Here is a 23560-nt window from a genome sequence, read left to right on the forward strand (position 1 = left end):
CTTTGAAATGGCCCTTCAGTCAATGCCAGGCTGGTGAAAGCTGCCACATCGGAAAGCCTCTCCTTCGCCACAGAGCAGGGCAAGCTACCCCCCCCCCCCACACACACACACTGCCCTGCCCTCCGATAGCCCCCACTTTGAGCAAGGGAGTAGTTCACCTTCTGGCTACAGCTACATCCCCCAGACTAACCCCCATGTAGTTACAGCAGGGAGGGAGATGCACCATGGTCACTCTCTACTGACCTGGCTTGGATTAGAACCAAGGCTCACGTCTACATAGCCCGTGAAGGCTGTAGTGCGGGTAGGCTTGACTCTAACGAACACAGGTAACGATCATAGCAGAGACGTGGCGGCTCCGACTTCAACATGGGCCAGCTGACACAGCACAAGGCTGCTGGGGGCCTGGGGACGTACCCAGGTTGCTAGTCTGCTGCCGTATCTTCCCTACTGCTGTTAGCCATGCTTAGGGTGACCAGACAGCAAATATGAAAAATTGGGTCGGCGGGGGGCACCTATATAAGAAAAAGACCCCAAAATCGGGACTGTCCCTATAAAATCGGGACATCTGGTCACCCTACCCATGCTAGCTAGATTAAAGCTAGCACAGATGGGCCTATATCCCATTATGGCGCCCCCCAGACCCTCCGTTGCTTCCTAAGCTCTGGCATTGGCCCACTTTCCTTCCCTAAAGTTGCCGAATTGTGTACGTTCCAAGGGATGGGCATTTCGCCAAACCTCCAGCAGTCCTGTTCCACGCACCAGCCACCGGCCTGCTGGCTTAGCCTCAGCCAGGACGGTGCAGTTTCCCCGGCCACTGGGCATCTACGCCTGTGAACTTTGGACTTTAAATCTCCAGTAAAAACCTTCTTTTAAAACAATCGAACACGTGGCCCAGCTCTTTAACTGATCTTATTCATTTCCATCCTGCACGTGTCAGAGTGAAAGGCGCTATCGCCACGACCCAGGATGTTGCAATTGATCAACAAAGCATTTATTTATTACCAGGCATAACCCTTCCTCTGGAGCCAGGGGCAGCTACTTATGGAATGCAGCTTTCCTGGCTTCAGCGCTGGCCGCTTTTAACTCGAGAGCTGCCCTAATGCCACTGACGAGGGCCTGGATACCAGGGTTACAATAACAGTGACTCATTGAGACAGGGGAGTTCGATCCCTGGTCTCTAGGCAAGCACCGAGATTGGTGACAAACACAGAACGCTGAACGCCCAGCCCCGCGCCCGAGCCGGAAGATCATGGCCCCCATAACTGAGCAGACGGTGAGCATACCGGGGCCTGGTGTGAGTGGACACACAACTCCAGCCCATCCGTGTCCACAGAGCTTTCAGCCAGGCTCAATCTGCCCTGAAAATGCAGGATGAGCACATCCGTGTCCACTAGAGGTCACTTTGTCAAACCAAGCAGCAGCATTTCCCCCGGCTACTAAAACCTCCCGGTAACAGGAGCTACACCCAACAGAGCTAGTCAGTTCGCACAAGGGATGGAACTGCCTCTGGGCACTGGTGTCAATGGGGAGGAATTTCTTTCAGAGCCCGTGGTGACATGCCAGATTTTCTGGCGTTGGGGAAATACAGGCATTTTACATACTGGGTATCACAGGTGGAGGTGAATATCTACACACCCCGTGAGAAAGCAATTCTATAAGCAAAGAAATCTAGCTGGCTTTGCAGGATGGCCGTTAGGGGGAACACCACTGTTTACCTCTCTCCCTTCTGAAAACAGACCATTTATTCCAACCCTTTGTTTCCTATCTTTTAACCAGTTACTGACTGATCCAAGAAGGCCAACGGCATATTGGGCTGCATTAGTAGGAGCGTTGCCAGCAGAGCGAGGGAGGTGATTATTCCCCTCTATTCAGCGCTGGTGAGGCCACACCTGGAGTGTTGCGTCCAGTTTTGGGCCCCCCGCTACAGAAAGGATGTGGACAAATTGGAGAGAGTCCAGTGGAGGGCAACGAAAATGATCAGGGGGCTGGGGCACATGACTTACGAGGAGAGGCTGAGGGAACTGGGATTGTTTAGTCTGCAGAAGAGAAGAGTGAGGGGGGATTTGATAGCTGCTTTCAACTACCTGAAGGGGGGTTCCAAAGAGGATGGAGCTCGGCTGTTCTCAGTGGTGGCAGATGACAGAACAAGGAGCAATGGTCTCAAGTTGCAGTGGGGGAGGTCTAGGTTGGATATTAGGAAACACTATTTCACGAGGAGGGTGGTGAAGCACTGGAATGGGTTACCTAGGGAGGTGGTGGAATCTCCTTCCTTAGAGGTTTTTAAGGTCAGGCTTGACAGAGCTCTGGCTGGGATGATTTAGATGGGGCTGCTCCTGCTCTGAGCAGGGGGTTGGACTAGATCAGTGGTTTTCAAACTGCGGGTCGCGACCCAGGACTGGGTACAGTCAGGCACTGGGTCGCGGCAGCTCTGGTCAGCACTGCCGTTAAAAGTCCCGGGCCGTTAAAAGTCCCGGCGGCGGTGCTGCCCGGGTAAAGCAGGCTAGTCCCTACCTGTTCTGACACCGCGCTGCGCCCCAGAAGTGGCCAGCAGCAGGTCCAGCTCCTAGGCGGGGGGAGGAGAGGGCATGGGGCTCCGGGTGCTGCCCCTGCCCTGAGCACCGGCTTCGCTGGGGGGGAGGTGTCTGCAGGTGGGGGTCGCGCGGAGCCACTTCCACATCTCTGCCTAGGAGCCAGGCCTGCTGCTCGCCGCTTCTGGGGCGCAGCGCTGTCCATGGTGCCAGGACAGGCAGGAAGCCTGCCTTAGCGCCCCTGCTGCGCCGCAGACCAGGAGCCGCCTGAGGTAACACTGTGCCCCAACCTCATGTCCCAATCTCCTGCCCCAGCCCTGAGCCCCCTCCCAAACCCAGAGCCCCTTCCTGCACCCCCAGCCCAGAGCCTGATCCCCCTCGCACACCCCAAACCCCTGCCCCAGCCCAGAGCCCCCTCCCACACCCCAAACCCCTCATAGCCAGCTCCGTTGGGTCGTGGGCATCAACACTTTTCTTCAACTGGGTCGCCAGAAAAAAAGTTTGAAAACCACTGGACTAGATGACTTCCTGAGGTCTCTTCCAGCCCTAATCTTCTATGAAAGAACCTTCCCTCTTAACCCATGGCTCCTTACTTTGCTTAAGAACCTTTGGTGAGGAACCTTGTTAAAGGCTTTCTGAAAGTCCAAGTACGCTATATCCATCAGATCATCCTTGTACACGTTTGTTGACTCCCTCAAAGATTCCCCAACAAATCATGTTCATCTCTGTACGTTTTCCCGGTACTGATGTGAGGCTTACAGGCCTGTAATTGCCAGGGTCAGCTCTGGAACCTTTTTTAAAGATTGGCATCACATTAGCTATCCGCCAGTCATCTGGTACAGAAGTGATTCAAATGATCAGTTACATACCACAGTTAGTAGTTCTGCAATTTCACATTTGAGTTCCTTCAAAACTCTCGGGTGAAAACCATCTGGTCCCGGTGACTGATTACTGTTTAGTTTGTCAATTTGTTCCAGGATCTCCTCAATGACACCTCAATCTGGGACAGTTCCTCAGCTTTGTCACATAAAAAGACTGGCTCAGGTTTGGGAATCTCCCTCACAGCCTCAACCATGAAGACCGATGCAAATAATTCATTTAGTTTCTCCCCAATGGCCTTATCGTCCTTGAGTGCTGCTTTAGCATCTCAATGGTCCAGTGGCCCCACTGGTTCTTTGGCAGCTTCCTGCTTCTGATGTACTTAACATTTTTTTTTTTGCCATTACTTTGAGTCTTTGGCTAGTTGCTCTTCAAATTCCTTTTTGGCCTGTCTCACTGTATGTTTACCTTTCACTTGCCAGAGTTTAGGCTCCTTTCTATTTTCCTTGGTAGGATACAACTTCTAATGCTTAAAGGAGGCCTTTTGGCCTCTGCCTGCTTCTCTTCCTTTGTTGTTTAGCCAGGGGGGCAGGTTTTTGGTCCTGTTACTATATTTTTTTAATTTGGGGTATATTTAATTTGAGCCTCTATTATAGTGTTTTTAAAAAGTGTCCATTCAGCTTGCGGGGATTTCACTTTTGGCACCGTACCTTTTAATTTCTGTTTCACGAACCTCTTCAGTTTTCTGTAGTTCCTCTTTCTGAAATTAAAAGCTACTGTGCTGGGCTTCTTTGGTGTCCTCCCCTCCAGGATGTTAAATTTAATTATATCATGGTTGCTGTTATCAAACAGTTCAGGTATATTCACCTTGTGAACCTGATCCTGTGCTCCACTTAGGACTAAACCAAGAACTGCCTCTCCCCTTGTGGGTTCCAGGACTAGCTGCTCCAAGAAGTAGTTAGTTATGGTGTCTAGAAACTTTATCTCTGCATCCCATCTTGAGGTGACTTGTACCCAGTTAATACGGGGATCATGTACCCAGTTAATATGGGGATAGCTGAAATCCCCCATTACTACTGAGTTTTCTATTTTTATAGCCTCTCCTCTCCTTGAGCATTTCACAGTCACCATTACCATCCTGGTCAGGTGGTTGGTAGTATATCCCTACTGCTATATTCTTATTATTCAAGCACTACATTTCTATCCATCGAGACTTTATGGTACAGTTTGGTTTATTTAAAATGTGTACTACATTTGACTCTCTGTTTTCTTTCACATACAGCGCTACTCCCCCACCAAGTTTCTGTGATGCCCATTATATCCATAGTCTCATTTAATACCAGGCACTAGAGTTCCTCCATCTTAGTATATAGACTTCTAGCATTTGTACATAAGGACTTATAAAATGTGTCACCTTTTAGCTGTGTGCCACCAACACACACACCATTTGCTTAGCATAGGATTTGGCCAAACACAAACTAAGCGTGATTTTGCATGTGTCTGTGCCACATACCATGGTTCCTTTCCAGCATGGCTGCATCATGTCATCCAGCCAGCGGGGAGAGCTCTAAGCAGGCAGCATGTGCCAAGAAGGGAAGGGGACAGAATCCAGGGAGGGCTCCGAAAGGACTGTACGGCTCCCTTGTTCTCGGCCCGGCCCAAGAGGGGCTTTGGCTGTGCCAGGACAGGCCGTCTCTCCGCCCCTTGATGAGTGTTAATTCAGACCCAGGGCCCACGTAGATCCCACCTCTCTGGTTACAGCCCACCTGCAGCAGGTGCTTCTGGGCAACCCGTACCACAGATCAGCTGCTGGGGGGAGGCACTGCAGGGCTCCCCTTGTTGGTTCCCTTGATCCGGCCACACCAAATGGGCTCCAGTTGCAAGATCCACCACCCCCCGTGCCCTGCAGCTGCCTTCCCCCGTCGGGATCTCAGGCCCACGTCCTCCAAGGCATTTAGGCACCTCCACCCCATGGGAGTTTGGCAGGATCAGGGCCCCTCTCCCTGTCCCGTGTCATCGCTGGGCCCTGAGAGATGCCCTGCTCTCCTCCTCCCCTCACTGCACCTGGGCAGGGTCCGATTCAGCCACTCGGGGGCCCTGGGCATGACACAAGGACTCCAGTGTCTCTGGTCCCCTCTTAAAGTGGTGGTGGCAGGGGGGCCCACCCCTTCCCAGAGAGCTGCCCTTTTCCCCCAGGAGCATCGGGGACAACAGCTGGGATTCATTCCCCCCCACACCACCCACCCTCAGGGGAACAGGAGCAGAGGTAGCAGGGTGCCTGCCCAGGACTCACCCTAACCGTCAGGGGTGTAAATGTTTGGGTGAGTGCCCCAGGCCCACTGTGCGGCCTGACAGGGCTGGCTCCAGGCACCAGCGCAGCAAGCAGGTGCTTGGGGCGGCAAGAGGAAGGGGCAGCACGTCGGGCTCTTTGGCGGCAATTCGGTGGTGGGTCCCTCGGCCCCTCTCAGAGGGAAGGATCTGCCGCCGAATTGCCGCCGAAGAAGAAAGCAGCGCGGTGGAGCTGCCGCCGATCGCGATTGCGGCTCCCCCCAACCCTGCCACTTGGGGCGGCAAAAACCCTGGAGCCGGCCCTGCTGCCTGAAGGCTCCACTGCTGAGCTGAACAGTGGGTCTTGGGGTTAACACCCCCTTGAGATGTATAGGGCAATTCCCACTTCTCAGAGCTGTTGGTGCAGGCTCTCAGCAGACTCAGGCGGATAAAGTTGATGCATTAGTTACCCTTAGGTCATGTTTTCAAGCTTTCCTTTGCACCCCTGGTTCACGTGACTCCAGGAGCTGGCACCCTTGGTACAGGCTTGTAATGCCTCGACCTTAATCCACCATACAGCTTTCCCCCACCCTTCTGCCAGTAGCAACACCTGTGCCACCCAGCTGTCGCTGTGGGCTTGACGGGGGGTTGGGGGGAAGAAGGGCATCACTACCTGAAGCGAGGCAGATAATCCTGTTTCTGTTGCACAAGAAGGAGAATCCAGCTAACCCCACCCCTCCTCCCGGGGCCCAGCCCAGCTGCCCAGTCCAGATGTAGATCAGAATCAGAGTCCCCTTCCCACTCCTACACACATGGCCTGACTCCCACTGCCGTGCACCTGAGCCTCGATCCTTCCTTCTGCTATGGCCCACTCCCCGGGGGCAGAAAGACCAGCAACCCCGTGGATCCAGCTGCACATGAGCCCCCCTGGAATCACCAGCACAGCAGCTCTGTTTGCACCAGACCCCCCGGGCAGCCCCAGGTGTAAGGGGCATGGGCTGAGCGTCCCTGCGCTCTGGCTACTCCCAGCAGCTGCAAAGGGGGAAATCAAGGAGCTGCAGAGCTACAAGCCACCTTGGCTCCCCCTTGCTCACTGAACGCAGCTCAAATCAGGCCCCGCTTATGGCCCTTTACGCCCAGGGGAGACACGTGCTTCTGTGAGGGGAGGCTGGGGGAGATGACGTGGGGGGAACCAGACCCTTCCCCCCCACACTCAGCTGGGCAGCAGCCTGGTCCTCTGCTGGGGGCCCGAGGGGGTCAGGTTCATTCTTGTGCACTCACTGCTCCCCGCACCGGGGGCAAACCCCCTGCTCCAGGCGATTGCGCTGCTGGCCCTCCTCGGCCAGCCGGAGAAGCTAAGTGGGAGGTTCACCATGCCAGGCCCCGGGAGCCCCTTGAATGGGCCCTCGCCCCGTAGCCTGTCAGGCAGGGTCATTAGGAGAAGCAGTAACGAGGAGGCCAATCACACGGCCCTAGGGAGGCCTCTGTTCATTATGGGCACAAACCCCGGAGGCAGCTTCCCTCCCGCTTTGCATTGGAGGGGAAATGCCACACAGGGGGCCCGATCCTGATCCCGCTGAGCTCAGAGGCAGCCAGATCGGAAACCTCTCCCCGGCTGAGGTCTGGGGCTCTCTGCGCGAGGCCGCGGCTGGGCGGGCGCCGTGTCTTTGCGGCAGCGAATGGCTCCTATGCGCTGAGCCAGGCGCTGCCTGTGGGGGCTGGGAGAGAAGGCGCCTGTTGAGAAGGCATCAGGGCTCAGCAGAGCTAATCCCAGTCCCCGTTCTCCCACCCCAGCCCACGAGTGGGATGTGGAGTTTGGGCGGCTTAGGGGCTGGGGAAACCCAGGGGGGAAGGGGTTCGGCTTGTGGGTGCCTCTCTTTGCCCCCGAGCCCTGGGCTGGGGGTTTCAGTCATTCCAAGATGGGCCAAGTCAGGGCCTTACTGGCATGGGGGGCACAGAGAGATGCCTCCCCCGGGGAACTCAAATACATCTCCTGCTCCCCTCCCCGGCTTAGACTCGTATCATAGAATCTCAGGGTTGGAAGAGACCTCAGGAGGTATCTAGTCCCACCCCCTGCTCAAAGCAGGACCAATCTCCAACTAAATCATCCCAGCCAGGGCTTTGTCAAGCCTGACCTTAAAAACCTCGAAGGAAGGAGATTCCAAGTGCATTTGCCTCAGGAGAAGATAAGGTTAAGCCAAACTCAGCTTGGACATGACCCCCCCGGGGTGGACTACCTGACGGACAGACCCTAAGCCCCTCAGGATCCTGCAGGTTGTACACAACAGATCTCCCCGAAAACTCTCTCTTCACCTCAGCCGAGAGGCGACAACAAGCCCGGAGCGTTGTGTGTGTCTGTAGTTAAAGTGAAAGCACATGACTTGGCACAACGGGCCGGCACAGCAGTGCTGTTCCTACGGTACCACTAAGGAGGGACCAGACGGAGAAAACGGGGCCGCTCACGGGAGAGGCGGGGGCCAAGGGCTGTGTGCGAGCGAGAGGGAGAGCCCAAAGCAGAATGTGGGAGAAAGCGTAAGGCTGACGCAGTGACATGCTGCCCAGTCGTTTGGCATAGGATAAAGCACCAGGGAATGCATTTCGGTTACCTTCACATTGTCCAGCACCACCAGCGGCCCGTTGACCCCGCACACCGTCCGGTACGCTGCAGAGCAAAGAGCACGGCATTAGAAACGGACTTGGAATAGGCTGGTTCCCAGGATCAGGCAAGACAGGGATGGCCCCGGGGACATCAAGGCAGCAGCCAGGCTATCGAAAGGTCAAAGCTGTAAATCTTAGGACCTGCCAGAGTAGATTGAACCTTGGGTCACTGGTCCAGTCTCCTGCCGCTGCCAGTCGCTAGCACCAGAAGCAGGGTGTAAGAACCCCACAGCAGGCAGCAGTGAGATAATCTGCCCCCTATTAAGGTCTCATCCTACTTCCTATGAAGAGTATTTACATTGTGGTAGTGCCTAGCAGCTCCAGTCATGGGCTGGGACCGCACTGCGCTAGGTGCTGTACAAACACACCTTTGTCCCTCAAAGAGCTGATAAAGTAAATTAGAGATTAGTTAAACCCCTTAAATATGAGGGTTTGTCCCTTCCAAAATCTGGGTGAGTGTTAACTATGAAAACATTCTGGCTGTCTAGCTTCTAAGCCCTTAACTGCATCCAGTGGCAATGAGTTCCACAGGCGACTTACACACTGTGTGAAAAAATATTTCCTTTCATCAATTTTGAATCTACCGTCTTTCAATTTCACTGAATGCCTCCTGGTCTTTGTGGTATGCAAATAAAAGCTCTTGCGCAATCTTCTCTAGCCGGTTGATAGTGTCTGGGGCACGGCTGGGAGGGGAAGCAGTGCTCGCTGGGTCTCTGCAGCCTCAGAGCCGTCCAAAGGGGCCTCCTGTAGTCAGTGCAGCTGGCGCCCCCATCCCCAAGACAGGGTGGGGGGATTCTTTAGCACTGCATGGGCCGAAGGATCTGAGCCAGAGTCCTAACTGCAGCGAGGCGGCTGCCGGTCTCCTCCCTGAACCGCAGTGGGAGGGGCAGACGTACCACCTGAACCATTTCTGGGGGTGCCCCCCCTTGAGATGTCATTGAAGTTCAAGTAAGAGGGGAGCCATTATCTTATTTAATTGTCTGACTGTGTAACCCCATGACTGGCTTCATGGCTAAATCCTAAAGCCAGGACTGGGTTCTAGGACCTGGAATTATATGTCTGCACACGGCCCACAGAGATGCCCCGAACTCAGCATCCAGCCCACTGTGAAAAGGCTGGTCCATGACATGTGTAGGGAACTGACATGTGTGTGGGTGAGAGAGAGAGAGCGAGCTAGATGGCAAACTGCCCTCTACCGGATGGAATCAGAACTGGCCAGCTGTGTGTCATAGGCTCTGTACTGTCAGCGGAGGTTCTCCTTTAGCTCAAGCATGCAGGGGCCAGGCTTTTGGAGCAGGGATATTTATCCCCGTTACCACCATGAAGAGCCAGGTGGCTGCGGTGTGCGGTTTAGTGACACCTGTGACATTGCTAGGTGAGCAGAGATTTGTTCCAGGAGGAGAGATGGCTGCTTTCCTTTGAAAATCCCCACGGTGGGTCTGTCACGCTGGACTCTGCTCCCCTTTCGCCAGTGAACTAAAGCGAGCTCCAGAGAGCTCCTTCAGCAAAGAACTGCAGGGTGCGCCCATCCCCTTCCCCTAGCTCCGTGCGCCCAGGCACCAGACCCAGAAATTCCTCCAGCAACGAGAGCCGCACGTGTGCTGATCTCTTCCTGAATGCGCTCTCTCCCCTGCCCCCCTCTCGCAGCGTCAAGTCCATTAGTTCTGACATGTATAGCCACCATTTCTGTAAAGGTCACAACCTGCCCACTAGGCCTTGCACATCTGGGAGCCCCAGGCCCCGGCTGCCCCGCGGCAAAGGTGGGGAGGGGGGATGTGGGGGGATGGGTTAGTCAGATTTCAGACCCCTTCACCCAAAAGGGGGCTGTTTCCTCCCCCACTGGCCAAACCAACCCCGGCTGCAACCGAAAATCCAGGCACTGAACTCGCAAACGCTGCTGGAAGGGAAGCGAAGGAGAAACCTACGTCAGCCTCTCCCCCAAGCCCAGGCGGTGGAGCTGCCTGGAGTGTAATTCACGAGGGCACACGGCGCCGCCCCCGCCAGCTGCCCGGCTGTAGCCCCATGGCAGGGCTCTGGTGACATCATACACCGTGACAGTGGAGTGACTGGGCGACAAGTTAGTTTAGCACTTCAGAAATGTCACTGTGGTTTTGTCGGAAGCTGTGAAAAGTGGCTCTCGCTCTCAAAAAGAAATGGCACCTTCTTACTCAGCCGCTCCCTGGGCTCAGCGATGCCAGATCCGCTGGCGCTTTGGCTGCTTGTTCCTCCTGCTGGAGCTACCTCGGTTAAAGACAGGAGGAGCCGGACTTGTGCATCACCAGCAAGGCTGTGTACCCAGCACCCACGCCTGGGCAACCCCATGACGGCAAGTGGAGGTGCACAGGTGGGGGCAGGAGGACAATGGGGCTGCACAGGACGGAGGGGCGGGGTTTAGCCTGTGGAACCTCTATTCCTGGCGGCGAGCTGGGAGATGGAATGATACCAGCTTGAATCTCAGATCCCAGGGGGCAGCTTGTGGGTATGGCCATTAGAAGAAAACCAAACGTTATTATTTGTATTATGACAGTGTCTGGATCCGTAGTCATGGCCCAGGACCCCACTGCGCTAGGTGCTGTACAAATCCAGAAGAAAAAGATGGTCCCTGCCCCCACGAGCTAACAGGCTAAGTACAAGACAAGAGACAACAGATGGATGCAGACAGATGGAGGACTACACGTGAACCAGGAGAATACTGGCCAGCATGCTAGGAAGAGCTTTGTGCAGCCCGGCCAGGGGGAAGGCTGCAGGCCCAGCTGTTAGAAAAAAATCCATCTTTCTACTTGTAAATGAAACACGTGTGATCTGGCTTCACTGAGACAATCGCCACCCAGCCCCGCACTGCCATTTATACAGAGCAGACCCACCATTTCAAACGGGTGCAGCGTGGAGCCCAGGTGAGCCTCTAAAAAAGAGCCCCAAACCTAGCTCAGCAGTTGAAATCTGGGTTCGGAGTTTGCAGTGGGGGCCCATCTGGAGGTTGATAGACAGGCTGCAAGGAGATCAGTGGTTCTCTGCAAGGCCTTTGCCCCAGTTTTGTTTCCCAGGGGTTTATAGTCTCAGAGCTTCCCTGGGAATCTCAGGTTCTTTTGAACCCAAAGCTCTGGATGCAGCTCAGCCCAAAGGACTGAGGAAGTCACAAGTCTCCCAAGGTTTTGGCTGGAGATGGCCCCAGACTGTCACTCCAGAGCTCTGGGAAAGTTCAGGTCCTGATCCTATCTTTGCACCTGGCCTTTCTAATGCATCGGGCCAGGACAGATCCCCTGATCCAGACGCACCTGGATTGGGAGGGAGGTTGGCTCTGAAGCTGAGTTTTGTGCCTTGGTTCCCTCTGTAGTTTGGACGGTCTTGTGCCTCTACCACAGACTTCCTGTGTGACCTCGGGCAAGTCACTAGATCATGCTGTGCCTCAGTTTCCCCACCTGTAAAATGGGGATAATAATCCTTCCTTTCTCCCACCTTGTCTGTTCAGGCTGCAAGAGCTTCAGGGCAAGGACTGTCTCTTGCGATATGCAGTACCTAGCATATTGGAGCCTCTAGGTCAGCGGTCCCCAACACGCCCGCATTCTGGCCGGCGGTCGAGCAGCCGCCGAAATGCCACTGAAATTCAGCGGCATTTCGGCGGATGCTCGACCGCTGCCACGGTCCTTCATCTGGCGCCCGTCAGACAAAAAGGCTGGGGACCGCTGCTCTAGATGCTAAAGTAACATTCCCAGAGAGCGGTGCTCTCCATTTCTCTGTACCGCTGCCCTCACTTCCCCTGGTGTAAATCGGGCGTAACTCTGCTGACGCCAGTAGAGTCACAGCCAGGCATAAAGCTGGTGTGAGAGGCGTCAGACTCCAGGGTACTTTCTAGCCCAGTCCTGAGCAGCAAGCAATGGCAAAGTGATGAAAAAACCTGCCCCTGAGTAATCTACGCCTTGCCCCACTGGGCTCGTCTCTGCCTTCCATGTTAGGGCCTCGAGGAGCCTTACAAACATTACTTGAACCTTACTACACCTCACGGCATTAAGCGCACACGCGCACACGCACCCCTTTGATTGCAGGCCAGCACGAATCCAGAGGCTGTCAGGGTTTTGGCTGCCTGACGTGGGTCATCTATTTAGAACTTGGCCCTGCAGGATTGCGGAGCCGCTGCTGCCTTGTAGCAGACCGCGGACTCACCGGCATGGCACCTCCTGCTGGTCGCCTTGGGAATTAGCTCAACTCCAGCTCCAGAGCACCCTCTGCTGGCCAGTGGCTCACCTGCCTCAGGCCCTGTGTGCCTCCCGGACCCCAGGGCCCCTTTGCCCTAGGGGTTCTGCCCCCACGGCAGTCCCCACGCTCTAGGTCTCCCCTCCCAGGGGAACCCCCAATCTTCTAAACTCCCCTCGCCTCAGTGGCTACTGCCAGTCACCATCCAGCCCCCGCTCCCTGGGGCAGACGTCATGGCCACTCATCACTGGCAAGGGGGTTGGACCAGCCGCCTTTGCCTAACCCCGGGCTGCACCTCTGTAACCCCAGGACCTTCGTAGGCCGTCGACAAGGCCTCAGCCTGGGGTTTTACCAGGTCCTGCCCCCCTGCCCTCTTATCAGGGCCAGCTGGGCTCTGATTGAGCTGGCCCCACCTGTGGCCAGCTACTCCCTCAGCTGCTCTCACTGCTTTTCCCAGCGGCCGCCCTCTCCAGGGCTGCTTTTAACCCCTGTTCTACTGGAGTGGGGCAGCCGTCCCACTGCACGGCTCCGTACTGGGAAACCTGTTCTCGCAGGCCGGGAGAGCGCGCCCTTTGACCTCAGCCTTGATGGCTCCGCCTCGAATGATGCAGTTTTCAGAAGCCGGTTACCTGTGCAGGTGGCATCGGGGGCAGCCCTGCAGGTGGCAGCCCAACCAGTGTCCAGCATGGCAGGAATATTGGTTTGCCAGACTCAGTCTGACCATGTGCTCGGCTACCCGACCTTCTGCCTTACAGCTCAATGGCCCGCGTACTCCGGTGCTCCCTTCCCTGCCTTATCACGTCAAACCATTTTCTCCTCTAGTCTGGTCTCCTGTTGCAGTGCATACGAATAGGGCAGCGTGCCTTTCAATAGCTTGCGAGCCCTCTCCTGGCTCTCACTGCGGGGGCTCTCACACATTTTAGAAAGCAGCCAGAACTGCAGTGTGTCTACATTGCTAGGCCTTCCCCGTGGTGCGAGTGCAGCAGACATGGCTCTCTGGACCCCACCACGCTTGGATTAGTGGTAGTGCTGTGTAAAGAGCAAAAGACACAACACTGGTCTTGTGAACAGCCAGCACGGGAGTCTTCAGAGGGCACCTGCCCTCCCACAATGCACTTGTGTTAACAGCTCAATGTGATGCCCTGTGAGAGGGGGGAAATTCCTCCCTGGTCCTTGTAGGAGGTTGGCTCCCATCCAGAAGCACCAGGGTTAATCGCCCTTGAGACGCATTTGCCCTAACGCCTGAGCTCAGTGGAGCTGCTTAGTTCATCCATCTCTACATTGCCCCATTTGCAACCCACCCACTGGGCTGCTTGGATGACTGGTGATGTCAGTGAATCCCACTAGATACAAACTCAGCAGCGCTCCGGGGAGTGGGTAGATCTGGTACCTACAGAGATCCACTTTGAATCCCAGCTCCCGAGTCGAATAGGACCCTCTGCTGATATGCACAGCCCGTGCAATGACGTAACCGGAGGATACGGTGACAAGGGCCAACGCACACCTCATGCGTGGGGACATACATAACTGATCCTCAGCTGGGGTCCGGAGACAAGGGCCCCATCTAGGTCAATGGGAGTCTTTCCAATGGGGATCAGGCCTTCGTTTCCTATTGCACAAGGAGGGCTTACGCCTGCCTCTGTTCTCAGAGACAGACCAGCTGACTAGATGGAGGGTTTGGCCATTCTGGTAACACCTCTTTTAAAACATGTGCTTGCTCTGGAAGCTCTGCTCCAGTCCCCCGACCTGGGCTCATGCCCCAGCATTTATCATCTCCACGGCAAGCAGGATACGCAGGTAAGTACGCGCAGGACTCAGATCTTTCCTCCAGCCTGTCCCTCCCCCACAACTCCCTTGAGCTGCCACTTTCCCGTTCAAGTTGAGTCCCGCCAGATCTCAAGCCCAGACTGATCAGTCCCACGCTGTTTTCTGTCCATCACTTTCACTGGCTCTGTCCTCTCCTGCCCCTTTGGGTGATTCTACTTGGGAACAAGCTGAGGTCTGGGCGACACGACCCTCTTTCCATGTGTTACCTTCACGATGTGGTTCATGGTGGGTGATATTATGACCACTTGACCTTTGAGCCACATGGATGTGTCCTAGAGGTTCCTGGGCCTCTTCCCAGAAGGAAATCCAGAGCAGCAGCTGAGCAGAACTTGGCTTGGCATCAGTGTCTGGTTTTTATTTTTTTCGTTATGTTATTATTTGGCATCAAATGAAGGAAGGATCCTGAAGTGCCTGGCTGGCAGAGCTGGGATCCTGCCATGCTTTTCCCAGAATGGACAGAAAATGCCTGAGCAATGACAATAGTGTATTTTCAGCTCTTACGTTTTCTGTACAGATGGTTTGACTTTTTCAGGTGTGCAAAGGCATGTTTCATAACCACCCTCCTGTCGATCCCCATACATCCCCATCTAGTTGTCTATCAGTTCCTCCATCCCCAGACATCCATCTACAGAAGAACGGCCAGACTGGGTCAGACCAATGGCCCATCTAGCCCAGTGTCCTGTCTGCCGACAGTGGCCAATGCCAGGTGCCCCAGAGGGAATGAATAGAACAAGGCAACTATCAAGTGATCTCTGCCCTGTCACCCAGTCCCAGCACCTGGCAGTCAGAGGCTTAGGGACCCCAGAGCATGGGTTGCATATTTTGATACTACTCCTATGCTCACCATGTTGTCTTAACACCTTAGAGTACTTTGCTCTGTCTAGTCAAGAACCTCAAAGCACTTTCTTTCGTATTTCCCTTATTCCTGGAGTTTATTGGCTCCTCAGACTCTGCAAAGGAGCAAGGGATCTAATGGGGCGACGGAGACAGAGCTGCCCTCTCAGTCTTCTTCCTGCCCCCACCCCAGCCTTTGATGCTCATTGACAATGGAGATCTGCTCTGCTGCTGCCTCTCATGTGCCTGTTCTGTACTTAAATTCACTCTCCACAGTGCTTACGTATCATGGTGACAGGTGCCTCAGTGACACACAGACGGACAGATGGGGCTGGCAGTCCAGCTAGCAGGCACCTTTTAGCAACAAGAGATTCATTTTGATGAGCAGCATAAGCTGACACTGACTGGAAACATTAGTGGGGCTCAAGGTAGGGAAACCGCCGAGTTCTTTCCCAAGCTGGCGTTCGCACGGGACAGCAGACTCACACCGCGCCCTTCACGGAAAGGATCAGCAGGTTTGTAATGACTATACGCGCTCATCATCGTGATATGACCTCTCCTCCTGCAGATGACATCTCTGGCAGCTAGCAGCACCCAGGGGCATTATCTCAGGACTGACTGAGAGTGAAGGGTGGTGGGGTTAGATGGACCATTGCTCTGACCCAGTTGGGCCGAGCTTATGTTCTTATATGACTTCATGTCAGAGACAAGGTGGGTGATGGAATATCTGTTATCGGCCCCAAAGAAGCTACACAGAGCTCTTCTTCCGGCTTACACCAACAGAAGTTCCTGCCTTGTTTCTATCATATCCTGGGACCAACACGGCTACTACAACACTGCAAAATACTTCAGAAGATTTCTTGCAGCATTTAGGTTTTTCCTGGGCTGGGCGGGGGCGGGAATCTCCCCTCCAAGTACTGGCCTGGTTCAATTCCACTCCGCTGGGGAATCTGACACAGTCCCAGCATAAGGTGCAATGTCATCCAGTTTATAAAGACGTTTTAAAAAACATGAATCATTGTTAACGCTTTTTGTCTTCCAAGCACTCTGTGAGCTGACTGATCCTCGCAACACCTCTGCGGGGTCGTTAAATATCACGGTCCGCATGACAGACTTGCTGCCTTGCCCACAATCACGGAAGGCATTAGAGGCAAAGCCAGGAGCCGAGTGCAGGGACTTCACTTCTGTCAGCTGTGAGTAGGTGCCATTTCCGCTGAAGTCAATGGGAATTGTGCTCCAGAAAAAGCAGTTCCAGGTCTGACTTTATACTATAGAGGCACCTAGAAACTACATCAGCACGGTAAGAGACAGGCCGTGCCCTTCGGTGTTTGCAGTCTAAACAGACAAGACAAAGGGATTAGACGGAGCTGGAGCTGCATTTGGGGGATGGAGACTTCCAACAATGAGAGATTCATTGACTTGGCCCAGGTGTCACACAGCAAGTTTGTGGAAGAATTAGCAAGCAAACCCTGATCTTCTGAGTACATAGCTAGCGCCTTCGGCCAATCCCCCTGGACTCCCACCCTCTTTCCTGCTACCCCATCTCTGTTCTCACACCGCCAACGGCTGCCTCCCCGCTCGCTGTCTATAGCTCCAGCCCACACTCCCGCACACCCTCGTCGACGCTCATATTCCCTTAATTCCTTCCAGTTTTACAATTAGCCAACTCTCTGGTACCCAATTACCTCACAATTCTGCCCAGCAAACCAGCCTCCCATTCTGCAGCCTGGGGGGGGGGGGGGGTTGGGGGTTGCGGGGGCTGCTTCCCCCAGTCACTGGTCTCCCCTCCTTTGTCTCTTTTATTCCCAAAGTGACCATTCTTCCTATTATTTCACTCCCCACTTTTTCACAAATATCCTTTGCTGCTCCGGCCGCTTCCCTTCCCCTGGGAGGTTTTGTTGGGGCCTTTTCTTCTCTCCTCGCCGTTCCTAGCCAGCCCGTTGTTTAGAAACCACCCACACGATACAGTAGTCGATGGAGCCGCCGGCCGGTTCAGTCTTTTCCTGTCTATAAAAGCGCCCCGGCTCCTAGCCATCTGGCGCAAACTCGCCGCCGGGACCCCATTCAGGAAACTCATTGGCTCCTGGGCAGCTGCTGGACCGGGCAACTCCTTCCAGCAGAGGGCTTGGGCAGAGTCCACTCCAGCCAGCAGCTCTGGTACCTGAAAGTAGCTACTCTTCCACTGGGGCAGAAGGACACTCTGCCCACGGCTGGCAGCGGCATTCCCTTTCCAAGCCTACAGCCACCAGAGATCATCAGACCATTATACACCGGTTCCCACTTCCTATTGCTCATACGTGCTCCTTGGTTGGCTCAGTAGCTGCCCAGCCAGCTTCTCCACCTGCGTGTTCCATTGCCACAAGGTTTGCTTTTGTTCCCCTTGCATCTCCAGCCTCTTCTGCCTGTGTACCTACCTGGTGTGCATGACTGTAGCTTCCCACCTTCACCGTGGCTCAGGACATCATGAGAACATCAGGCCATTGCTGGCTCCCAGTCAGCACCCGATGCCAGCTGAAGCCTTTTGTCTTAATCTTCAAAGCAATCCATGGATCAAGCCCCAGCTAGAGCAAAAACCAAATTTTGATCTGTGCAGCCCCCGCGACAGCCCAGGATGCAGCATGTGAGGGCAGGGGGCAAAGCGCTCTCTGTCGAGGGAATCCACCCCCAAGATCATTGTCTGGAGGAGATCAGGCGAATTGCCACCTTTAGGAAATGCTGCAAAACCTTCCTCTTTGGAAAGACTTCTGCTCCGTTAGAATGACACTCCCAACGCTGACAGCCCTTCAGCCCAATAAACCCCGCCAGCCACCCAACAAATCCCAAAGGAAAGTAACATCGTAATGAAAAATCAGCCGCCCCTCATCCCACACAGAGAGATGGCCCTGAAAAGAGAGAAGCGCCAGAGTTTCTGTGAAATCCGTTAGGGACATCACTACTATTGTGGATTTTATGGGCAAGACGCTCAGACAGAACAGGGATGGGTGGACAGGATAAAACCCTTAGATAGACCTGGATCTTGAGGAGGGATGGGAAGGAGACATGGTTTAAAGGATCAGTTCAGAGAGGGTGTTCCAGGCATATGTGCCGTGTGGATGAAAGCACATGAAAATGTTGGTGGAAGAGGCAGACAAAAAGTCAATGAAGGATGGTAGGAGGGGACAGGATAATATGGTAGATGAGCGGATAAGCAGAGGGGCTGAGTGTGTCTTAGGGTATGTCTACCTAGCAGCTTGGAGGGTGCTGCCCAGTTCAGGTAGCCAGAGCCCAGGTACAAACCCACTTGACCCTCGGGATACGTAGTTGGCTGGCTAGTCTGAGCCGCTGCTGTGACCATATCACTATTTTTAGTGCACTAGCTGATGTCCCCAGCTGCTGGGTAGACATACCCATAGAAATAAGGACAAAAAGCTTGGACATAGAGTTAGTCAAAAAGTGTATTTTCGAGGAACACCGGCATTGTTCTTTTTTTTCTTCTTCTGAAGTTTGTTGGCAAATTTTTCCGATTTTCACCGAAAAGCCAACAACAAACTTCGTTCGGTTTGTAAACCTTGAAAACAAAAACAAATTGCTGAGCGATGAAACGTTTTGAGCCTTTCAGCCGCCAAAGTGATATTTTTATGAACAGATCCATTTGTGGGACATTTCCCAGCTAATCAAAACAACCGTGTTTCGCAGCAAAAAGCTTTAATAAAAAATTGTCAACCAGCTCTGCGTCAGCACAGTGGTTTGTCTGAAATTACACACGCTTGTGGTACGTAACCTGGTCCTTACTGTGCTGAATTCAGGCCTCTCCCACCCACCATTGCTTTTCTCTAGTGTATTCAGTTATGTTCTCTGATAAAAAGCAGATGAAGAAGGGATTCTCCTCTGCTTGGGCCCACTCTCTTTTATCCACCTGTTGCATAGGCTGGAAATTCTAGATTGTGAGCGTTGTGCTTTTGTCTGTACTGCGCAATGAGGCCCGGATCTGCCACGCAAATGGGGCCACCTTGTTGCAAAGAGGAAACAACAGCACCAGGCAAAAGGGAAAATGGACCTTGATCGTGCCATGGTGAGAATCCATCGATGGGCGCCGCGCAACAGTAAATGAGTGACAGGAAGAAGAGAGGAGGAAGGGAGAGAGAAGACAGAAAAGACAGAAAGAGGAAGATGGAAAGACCCGTAAAGAGACTGAGACAGAATGAGTGATGGAAGGAGAGAGAGAGAGAGAGACCCTCTCCTCCACCAGGAAACACCAATTCCACTAATGAAGGGGTTGAGCTGTTCTGAAGAAAAGCCCGGCACTCCTCTGCGGAGCGGCTGGCTGGGTGGGCTGTGAGTTTTGCTGAGATGGGGGAGTGAAGCTGTTGGACGCGATTGCCAATTCCGCCCAAGGAGCGGAGGGGAACAAATCAAAAAGAAAGTCTTTCAACCTGGCCTTTCCACACACCCATCCCCAAATTCACAGCTCCTGTCACATGTAATCTCCATTAGCCCTGACAATCATGCACTGTTAACTCCCTTGGGGCAGGAGCGGGGGAAGCCAAGTGGTGGTGGTGGGGGGTGGCAAAGTAGCAGAGGAAATTGACCGTGCTGACAAAGAGGACAACCGGCCCAACCACACCAAAGCACTAATTGTTTCCAATCATCCACCCTCTCCCCACTCCCGTCCTCGCCCCCCTTCCCCTGGCATCTCTAGGGTGGGTCCTCTGTGCAGTTGGGGGGCAGGGGAGGCTGTACGGGAGTTTAGGGCTCTGGTGCAAAGTGCTCATTTCTCTTCCAATGGACTGGCCGAGCGGCTGGCTGCCAACAAAGCTCAGCCTCCAGGTGCAGCTTGGGACTGGCCGCCCGGGTCACGAGGGACGGTGGGAATGGTTGAAGCCGGGGGATAAATGAAAGGGGATTGAGGAATCGGGGTCCCAGCCGTTGGTGTGTGACTCCTGCAGGAGCGTGGGTATATGTAGAGAGCTGCCGTTCCCAGGCATCCACGCCAAAGGGAACCCGGTCGTGGAAATAGTCACAGGGAGCGAATCATACACAGGCGAAGCAAACAGCCATTTGGGACTGGAACCAACAGCCGCCAGCGCTGGCCTGGGAGGGTCCTTGGGCAAGCGTGAGCACAAATGGAAACTCCCTGCTCTGCCTCGGACTTGACCTGCAAGGACCCCTTCGAGGGCAGGGATGGGCACAGCTGGTTTGCATGGATGCAGACCGTGTCCCCCAAAGGGTCGCTCAAAATTTGGCCTACGTACCCCTTAAAAAAGGCTCATGAGCCTGGATGAATCTGGGAGGAGTTTCTGATTGAGCAAATTGGGTGGGTGGGTGGGGGTGTCTTTTTATTGGACTCCTGGTCTTTGAGACTTGGGCTCACGTTTCCAAGCTTTTCTTTGGAACCGGGGGCAGGGGGAGGGTGGGACTAGAGACTTACTTTCCTTTTTACATGAGAGCTGGGATACTCACCTAATCACAGCAAAGAGTCTTGTGGCACCTTATAGACTAACAGACATTAGTCTGTTAGTCTATAAGGTGCCACAAGACTCTTTGCTGCTTTTACAGATCCAGACTAACACGGCTCCCCCTCTGATACTTGTCACCTAATCACCTGACTCCAGCAGCTGGGGCTTTAAGGAAAGACACCAAATATTGCATGATTCACAATAAAACCATAAGGACTGGCAAGAGGGATAACGGTCAAAACAAAACCAAACCAACACCCAATGTTCATAACTTTCCATGACCCAGACAGATTTCTCATTTCCATCTACGCTCCCGGTAGCTGTGCTCTGGTGTCAGTCTTTACTCTGCAGTACTCAGACGCAAGGGAGAGCACACACTGTTCAGGAGAGGGGCTGAGCCGAGCTCGAATCCTGGTTCTGCTGCGGACACACAGGCCTCGAGTCTCATTTACACTAGGGCCTCGGTACATTTAAAGGGGACTCACAGAGTGTGTCGGGGCCCCATTTGCTCTGCCAAAGCCGTGTAAAAGGGTCTCCATATCAGTGGGAAGCAGTCCCTCAAATACGGCAGCAGTGGGCATGGGAATAAAACTCAGACCCCCCTGCTCTGAAAACCCAGGTTCCTTCCACTTGAGCTAAAAAGAGAGCAGCCATTAGCAGTACGGGTGCCATGACACACAGTTTCCATCCCGCCGAGGGCAGTGGTGCACATACACACTAGCCAGCTCATTCCCATGCTGACATTTCTTATTTCTCGTTCCTAGCGCTGGCATTTGAAAACCTTGAGATGGTGAAGTGAGCGGCTCCAAAAGGCCATGCAGCAAAACCCCCTGTGCCCTAAGGGAAGTTGCAAACCACAGCAGCTGCTCTGACCCTGCATCCCTCGCACACCCAAGCTGCCCACTGCCCTGCAGTCTTCACCCAGCACCGCACCTCAATCCACATGCAGGCGCCAGACACTTGGGGTGCGTCTACACTGCACAAAAGCACCCGGGGCAGCGAGGCTCAGAGCCAGGTCACCTGACTCAGGCTCATGCTGCGGGGCTAAAACTAGCAGCATGGACGTTCCCGCTCAGGTTGTGACACATGGAGGCTGCTTGTAGCCTTGTAACACAAGCCTGAGTCAGTTGATCCAGCTTTGAGACCTGTTGCGGGGATATTTTTTTGCCTTGTAGACGTACCTCTGGGCTCTATCCCCTGTTTTGCCACTGACCGACTGAGTGCCCTTGGGCAAGTCACTTCTGCCTCGCCGTGCCTCAGTTTCCCCCACTGTGCAATGCGGAGAATGATGCCCACCACCCTGTGTGAAGTGCTGTGAATTCTACAAAGCAACACTGATACTCCAGTGCAGCCAACGCCTTAAATGCCAGAATGCAGCAGTTTTCAGCCCAGCCGCCACATTCTGCAAGGCGCTGAGCATCCTTGGCGAACAGAGTTAAGGCCACTCAGTATCTCGCAGGATCAGACCCTGAGCCGGGGCTGTAATGCTGGACAAACCATTGAGACACATCTCCTGCTCCACAGCTGATGTATGCACCGGGCCCCCCCTCCCCTTGCCCGAGAGGCCCGCGCTTGCTTCGAACTTTTCCGACGCTCCCTCAGTGACCAGCTTTCGCTCTTATGCGACCTGCCCATTGTGCGATGTGTCAGTTTGTGCAGCGCTGTCAAACACATTGGCCTATCCAAGCCGACCGGACCCTGTGAAAGGCCCAGCAGGGGGTCACACACTATGCCACTAATTAGGGCCTGCAGTGGAGGGTTCCCAGACACACCTGCACGGTCATGTGACGGAGGCCCCCTGAATGGCAGGCTCGCCCAAGCGTGAAGCCAATGAGCTAGCCTGGAAAAAATGCTGGATTCGCTGTCACGTTTTCTGTCAGACAAAACAGACTTGGGCCCTCGGCGGGTGGGGGGCGGGAGAAGGACCCTATCCCGGTGAAATCGAGCGTTGGCGGGGCCCAGGGTTCCGGCTTTAACTGGCTTCATGGGAGAGACGATTGGTGGTGCCGGATCCCGCTTTGGAAACAGGTGTTTAACGAAACCTTGGAAACTCCCCCCAAAAAATCAGCCCCCCGAAAAACCACTTTTCCTGCCCGGGTGTGACAATATCGCTCAACATGTGGGGTAGTCAGCTGGGAATGTTCCAGGCAAAGCCGGTCTGGCCCAGGACCTGCCTGAGGAGCAGGCCCGTCTCAGCTGGGGCCTCGCTGACTGTGGCCAGCACTGGCTGCTTTAGAAAGGTCCTTAGACTGCTCTGTGGGGCAGGAGCTGTCTTTCTGCACTGAGTTTGTACAGCACCTAGCGTAACAGGCTTCCAGGCCCTGAACACTGTGGTTAAACAAATAATAAATAGTATTAGGAAGAGTCGGGGGCAAAGAGCCTAACTAATGTTTAGATGGAGTTTGATAAGTTTATGAATGGGATGGGATGACAGGGTTGCCTGCGATAGCAGGGGTCTGGCTTTGAGGACCCAGGAAGGCTCTTCCAGTCCTATGTTCCTATGAAGTGCAAGAAACCTGTATTTATATAGCATCCTGAAGGCCCCCACAGCCCCTTACATACCAGAATCACTCCGCCTGCCTCTGAAATGCAGCCACTTCTGGGGACTCGAACACAGCAGCTGTTTAATAGCTCACAGCAGCACAACACAACAGTTTAGGACATGAAGAGAAGATGAATACAGTGTCCAGTATGACAGGGGTTATTTTAGGCCGGCGGGATGTATTCTCCCAAACTGGAATTTGGCCCGGACACTGGGATCCACCCTGCCGTCTTTGCAAAAGGATCTTCAGGCTACTAGTGGTCACGATCAAATGCACAGTCCTCCACTTAGGCAGGAACAATCAATTGCACACATACCAAATGGGCAATGACTGCCTAGGAAGGAGCACTGTGGAAAGGGATCTGGGGGTCATAGTGGACCACAAGCTAAATATGAGTCAACAGTGTAACACTGTTGCAAAAAAAGTGAACATCATTCTGGGATGTATTAGCAGGAAT

General features: G+C 54.1%; 1 protein-coding gene across 1 annotated transcript in view; it reads right to left on the minus strand.

Moving 5' to 3' along the window:
- Positions 1-23560, minus strand: part of ATP6V1B1 (ATPase H+ transporting V1 subunit B1) — a 75547-nt gene that overhangs the window by 33129 nt on the left and 18858 nt on the right. Inside the window, exon 2 of the mRNA XM_045019023.1 lies at positions 8222-8277. Coding sequence (XP_044874958.1) covers positions 8222-8277 — 56 coding nt within the window. The remainder of the gene's footprint in view (positions 1-8221; positions 8278-23560) is intronic.

The sequence above is a fragment of the Mauremys mutica genome, chromosome 5, assembly GCF_020497125.1.
Source record: "Mauremys mutica isolate MM-2020 ecotype Southern chromosome 5, ASM2049712v1, whole genome shotgun sequence".
Lineage (NCBI taxonomy): Eukaryota > Metazoa > Chordata > Testudines > Geoemydidae > Mauremys > Mauremys mutica.